Source organism: Sander vitreus, chromosome 11, assembly GCF_031162955.1.
Source record: "Sander vitreus isolate 19-12246 chromosome 11, sanVit1, whole genome shotgun sequence".
In the NCBI taxonomy this organism is placed as follows: domain Eukaryota; kingdom Metazoa; phylum Chordata; class Actinopteri; order Perciformes; family Percidae; genus Sander; species Sander vitreus.
In genome coordinates, this window is record NC_135865.1 from 26,731,403 (window position 1) to 26,738,038 (window position 6,636).

General features: G+C 38.4%; 1 protein-coding gene across 1 annotated transcript; it reads left to right on the plus strand.

Moving 5' to 3' along the window:
* The first annotated feature begins 362 nt into the window (after positions 1–362).
* LOC144525863 (trace amine-associated receptor 9-like) lies at positions 363–1,675 on the plus strand. The gene is made up of 2 exons (XM_078262928.1): positions 363–529; positions 859–1,675. The coding sequence occupies exons 1-2, from the start codon at positions 363–365 to the stop codon at positions 1,673–1,675; spliced, it is 984 nt and encodes a 327-aa protein (XP_078119054.1).
* The last annotated feature ends 4,961 nt before the right edge of the window (positions 1,676–6,636 follow it).

Sequence of the window (6,636 nt, forward strand, 5' to 3'; positions counted from 1 at the left end):
ATCCCAGAATGCATATGTGGTGTAGGCAGACCTTACTCCACATGGCTGTGGAGATAGAGCTGGCAATGTGAGATTACTGTTTTAGTAAGTTGAAACGTAATCTCTAGGACAATAATAGGACAAAGGAAAGGAAACAAGGGTAGAGAGAAAAAAGGAGAGAGTGGATAGAGAGACAGTGTGAGAAGCAGGGTTACAGAGACAGTGATGAAGATGATGTTGGGATGTGCAGAGTGAGGGAGGAGGAGCATCAGAGTCAAACAGGGACAGAGAAAGAGGAGGGAATGAAGAGAATGTGAGACACATGAATTAGTTACATAACTCAGGTTTGTTCAGAAAGCTGTCAGAGCTGCAGATCTCTGCAGATGGAGGATGAGGACAGAGCCGAGCTCTGCTTTCCACAGTTCCCTAACACCTCCTGCAGGAAGCCCATGTCTCCTTGGCCCGAAACAGTTACCATTGTGTTCTACTCCATCTCTCTGATCACTGTGGCTCTCAACCTGGTTATCATCATCTCTATCTCCCACTTCAGGTAGATATTAACTTTTGTGCTTCTCTCTATAGGATTTGTAATTTAAAAACGTGTACAGCTGCTGTACATTTAGAAGTATTGTCTTTGAGTTAGTACTGAATAATGTTGCACCAAATGTCTGACTTTGATGTTTTTCATGTATACTCTCTTACCAATACTAAACATTGCTTTCTGTCCACCGTGACCTCAACCAAGTCATTTTAACTGTCAGATGTGGTGGATCGGAAAATGTTCAAACTCATACGCATTTTTATTTATTATTTTGAATACTGGTTTGGATTGTTTTGTCATTGTTGTTGGTTTAATGGTGCTTTTCTCTTTTCCTCCAGGCAGCTCCACACACCCACCAACATCCTCCTCCTCTCTCTGGCTGTCTCAGACTTTCTAGTGGGCCTCGTGCTGATACCCGCAGAAATACTCCGAAAAACATCCTGCTGGTTTCTTGGTGACTATGTGTGTTCTGTGTATGCTCTTCTTTCAACTAACATTCCCTTCTCATCAGTATGGATCATAGTGCTCATATCAGTTGACCGTTATGTGGCTATTTGTGACCCTCTGCATTACACCACTAAAGTCACCAGGAGAAGAGTTAAACTCTGTGTTTGTCTGTGTTGGCTCTGTTCCCTTTTCTACAGCTTTCTTTATATCAAGGATTTCCCGACTCAACCAGGGAGGGCTCATTCCTGCAACGGAGAATGTGTGTTTTTCTGTGATCCTATCTTATTGATTAATGATCTTGTATTGTCCTTTTTTGTTCCTTTGACTGTCATCGTAGCTCTCTATCTGAGAGTATTTGCCGTGGCTGTGTCTCAGGCTCGTGCCATGCGCTCTCACATTACAGCTGTCACACTCCAGCATTCAGTGACTCCAAAGGCAAAGAAATCAGAGCTGAAAGCAGCCAGGAATCTTGGTGTTCTTGTAGTTGTGTTTCTAATGTGTCTCTGCCCATATTACAGTTTTGCTATTGCAGGTGGTACATTTCTCCCCCCTTCATTTGCATCCTTTATTGTTCCAATGTATTACTTTAACTCTTCTTTAAACCCTGTGATCTATGCCTTCTTGTACCCCTGGTTTAGAAAAGCAGTTAAACTCATTGTTACTCTTCAGATACTGCAGCCTGGCTCCTGTGAGATCAACATGCTGTAGAGAGGCTGTAGAGGGACTGAGATCTTGGTCTAAGGACAAAGGAATGAATATGTTCCTGCTGTTCAGTGAGTGAATTAACAAATAGAGAATGTGACGATACACTTTCCTGTCTTTACGTCTAAATTGTATATGAACAACAATTGAAAGATCTGTGCTTCAGCTTTATCTTGTTGTGTATTTTGTCTCTCTGATGCTGCTGCATTTAAAGAAAGAGTCACAAGCACCATAAACTGCTTGTAGGTAATCACCCAAGCTTTAAATTAATGTATGACACTTATGAAGAGTCCTCTTTTCCCAGGGAACCTTTTCTTATTTGTGATAGGAAATATTTTAACCCTACACAACAACAAAATATGCTCCTAAACAGCACCACTTTTATGTATTTGTACGTATTCAGTATAGAAAAACATCAGCTGTTGTTTTTCTGATAAAACTGTCAGTACAACAACATAATCTTCCCTTTCAGCTTAGGAACAAAAGTTGTTTTAATCATTTCATTTAAGTGCCATTCATATTTGATTCCTGTGTAAAATGTCTTGTCTCTTTGACACAAGTTTCTTAAGCAATATGAAGTCGTTTTAGGCAATAAGTTAAACAATAGATTATTTGAAAAGACAGGATTATCTACAGTTCAAATAATTGCTGCTACATTTCCAGGGAAATATGTACAGTGTAATCATAGGACAGATGAAATTAAAGTTTATGTGAAATCTGATGGGTTGCCATTTAAATCAGATGTGTCATTCATTCTATTTAACATAGCATGGTGACTTGTTGTAAAGTAGCATGAAAATGATAATGAATTACACTTATTCATAATGTAACGGTATGTCTTTTTATTGATTTTTTTCAATACGTGATTTGATTTCGACTGGTCCACAAAAACAACAAGAGACAATAATGACCTGGGAAAAACTCTTTAAATAAAACAGATATGTATTTGCAGATTAATCTTCTGTAGAAATGAAAAACACCCAGGGACCTCTGCATCATCCAGATAGACAAAGACACATTTGTTTACCATGTCTCTAAGTTTGCTAGCCTGCAGGGCATTGATCAGTGTAAGAGACAGAACCAGATACTCTTAATGGCCACTGGGGGTGTAAAGGCTATTTTCTATTTGTGCCAAAATCTCACGAATGGAGGGATTAATTAGGGTCAGAGGGAGAAACTAGAGTTAGTGTTAAGCACGAACAGATGGCGAAAAAGTATTTTGATTGGCAGAAGTGAACATAGAATCCTCTTATACCTACAAGATGATAATATAACTTTTAGGCATGCAACTCAACACAATGATGGGATGCATCATTTTGGGCCAATCACTGTTGTTAACAACAACATAATAACTTATTATGTGTGTGTATGTAGAGTATGTGTGTGACAAGGACACATACTTGCACAAACTGAGTCAGTTAATAAACTGGTCAAGGGGTAATTATGTCAGTTCCCTTTTTAACAAGACGTCTATGTTCATGTTTCACAAAGAGTTTAACCTGAGCCAGACCGACAACAAAGATAGAAATAATATCACATCCATACAGGGATAGTAGTATACAGTTGTTAAAACATAATAAAATATATGACACACTGGTATCGGATCGGTACTCGGTATCGGCCGATACGCAAGTTCAGGTATCGGAATCGGTATCGGAAAGCAAAAAATGGTATCGGACCATCTCTAATATATATATTCATATGTATGAAACATGTAATCATAGGACAGAGAAAGTTAAAGTTACAAATTATGTAAAGTGTAATGGGTGGCAATCAGTTTTATTAGAAAATGATCAGAATTATTGTCATTTATTTAATTTTACATAGCATAGTGATTTGTTGTAAAGTGACATATGATAATAAACAGATATATTCACAATGTAATATTGTATCTTTTTATCGATTTTTCACACTGATGTGAAATGACGGCATGAGCACAAGCCTCAGTCTGTTTCTTGTGGTCCACTTTTCGGTCCACTTGGATGACAGATGCCTGCAAAAACACCCTTAGTATAGCAGCCTGTGCCATGCAACAATTATTGTTCAGTGTGGAGCTACATTATCTGCACACTTAAACTACCACAGTTATTCATGAAATGCTCTGCTGACTTGCCAGAAGATGGAGCTGTTGACTTGTATTTTGCAGGATAAGAAAGAGTCATAAGCACCATATACTGTTTCTAGGTAATCACATAATAATGCAAGCTTTAAATTCACACATTTATGACACTTATGAAGAGTCCTCTTTTCCCAGTGAACCTTTTTTACTTTGTGATAGGAAATATTTCATCCCAACACAACAAAAGAGCTACTAAAGCTTTGTATTCATGTCACTATGTTTGGTCAAATCATCATCCAAATAATTTGTGTCCATTTAGTATAGCAGCTGCTGTTGACTTGTATTTTGCAGGATAGAAATGAAGTAAAGCAGTTAAGATGACAAGGTGATAGTGCTTTAGTCAAGTCAACCTTTGTCAAGTCCAAGACCAGGACTAGTCAAAACTGAGTCAAAATGAGAGACAGAAAAAGAGAATCCTCTTCAAGACCACTTAGACACTTATTCATAATGTATGTGATGCAAGAGACACTATATTGTAGCGAGCTACATGGAAGAAGTTGAAGAGCCAGAGATATAACTCCGTGGACATTTATTCAATCACTACACAGACTCGATACACAGAGGTTATCAACCTACCCCAGTGTTTCAGTCATGGTAACCCAACAAATGTAAATAAACATGAACACATTATCAAGACTAAAACCTAGGTAACGTAAATGCATAACAAAAACACTAACAGAACATCATTTACCCACTTAAACTAAACACAGTTAACACAACGGCATCCTGCCGGCCGTTACAATATCTTTTATTTTAAGATAATCATTTTGCATTATTTTTTGTAATGATCCAAAAGCAAGTACAGTGTAACAACACTGTAGGATCAAATTAGGCTATAGACAGGTGTCACAGGTGTCACTAAAAACACAGGTGACCCTAAAAAATACAAATGTTCCCATTTGTTAAACTTGTCTGGAAGAATCCACAATACAAAGTGCTCAGTGACATTGTGCCTGTGGCCGAAATCAAAAAAAGCTTGGCTGCTCGGCCCCTAATAATACAGGCAAAAACAATAGGGTCCACGCAGCTTCACTGCTCGACCCCTAATTATCATCAAGGGATTTATTGGAAATTTCCTCAGGTATGTAAGGTATATCAAATGTGGCCAACCTCACTCATCCCAGAGCTGAGAAATAGAGTACACCCAAAAGTAAGTGAAAGAGCAAGACACTCTAATGGGGTTATTCACTTAAAAAACAGCTACCATGGAAACAATGTTTTTTTGCACTTCATCAAAGGACCAAAAATGTAGTCTATTTAGCAAAACTGTGATAAGATGTATGTGGGTACACGTAACATACACCACAAGGATGAGAGCATAATAGTAGCATCAGGCATAATGATGGCATAATATTTAATAAGTGTGAATGGATCAATCTGACACTCCAAAATCCACTATGAAAACTAAAGATCAAGATGAAAGAGTAACATCAATATTGAACAGGCTAGCCTGTTATGTAGCTCACTTCAAATCAAGCTAAAAGAGGTGAAGAAAAGAAGAAGAAGAAGGTTCACCAGAAATATTAGGCTATACTTATGATTAAATATGATATACACTATATTGGAATATACACATTTACTCTTGTAGCAATTTTCTCCTACGCAAATTCTCTCTCTTTTACAGCAGCCGCTGTGTTGCTTTTTTAATGAAATACATGTTCAGACTCGTGTGTGCGCATGAGTATTTCCGCAGACCCGTTTGTTGATGGTTGTTACCATGGTGAATCGTAGTATCATGGCTCCATTCATGCTGCCTTTTTATTGTGGTGGTGCACGTGCGTGAACCTACTCTGAGTTGATTTAACCAACTCATATCAGCTGTTCTGAAACCGAAAACTCAGAGTTTCCCATCTCAGGGTAAATCAACTCAGAGATCAGGGTTAGACTCAGAGTTTGTTAAACCTCCTTCCTGAAACGGGCCTCTGGATAACAGGTGAAAAGATGATGCTTTGACTTTTTCCCCTAATGTTTATGTAGGAACATGTGTCCACATCACGGAGCAACATAGGAAGTGCTGAGATCACCTATGGGGCAAGTTGTATCCTAACTTTACAAACACCAAACATAAAGTACAAGTGAACAACCACAGTGATACCCATCATACTTACAACCAGAGCCTGAAATCAACACCCAACCACGTGCCAAATGCAGGTGAATTTTGCCATTGGGCGATAAAACTGTCAATCTACCTGGTGGCCAGTGAGAATTGAGTGACTCAGTTGTTTCTTGCCAATGTTGTTCTTTCACATTTTTAACCAAGTCTGCCATATTCTTTGGATTAGAGCTCAAAAATGTGGCGGCACATTACTGCGGTGAAGAGGCTGGCCAAAACAAGCAGCCCAAAAAAAAGATTAGGTGATCAGATAATTCAGAGAATGTAAAAAAAATACATTTTAACCCTATTTGGTCGGAGCTGTTGCCTGTGATGGGAGAAACACATGCTTTATTTGTCTTATTTAATATCTCCTGATCAACATAGTGTAGAGACTTCCTTTTTTTGTCTAGAAGCAGAGAAATGCGCCGTTTCAACGAGGTCCTCTGACAATTGTAGTTTAGTAATCCAGCCAGAAAGACTTTTTGGAGACTTTGCACAATAATTCCAGAGCAATAAATCCACAATTGAACTGCTATTTACTGTGTTTAGTCATCTTTTTCTACGATGTCTTCATGTTAGCCGGATGCCATCTTTGATAAGGGCACTTTCACAGACAGCTGGCTCGACCAATGACATCAAGTCATTTTGGGGGATCACCTTTACTCAACCAATAGAGAGACCTTACAGGAGGGTCTTATTTACTAGGTCTGTGTATGTGTATTGGAAGGCAGAGGAGAGTAAAAATAAAAAAAA

What these genes read in the sequence shown, in the direction of transcription:
- LOC144525863 (XM_078262928.1), top strand. Translation starts at nt 363, where the DNA reads ATGGAGGATGAGGACAGAGCCGAGCTCTGCTTTCCACAGTTCCCTAAC. An exon ending in ATCTCTATCTCCCACTTCAG is followed by an intron (nt 530 to 858) that starts GTAGATATTAAC and finishes CTTTTCCTCCAG; the next exon opens with GCAGCTCCACACACCCACCA.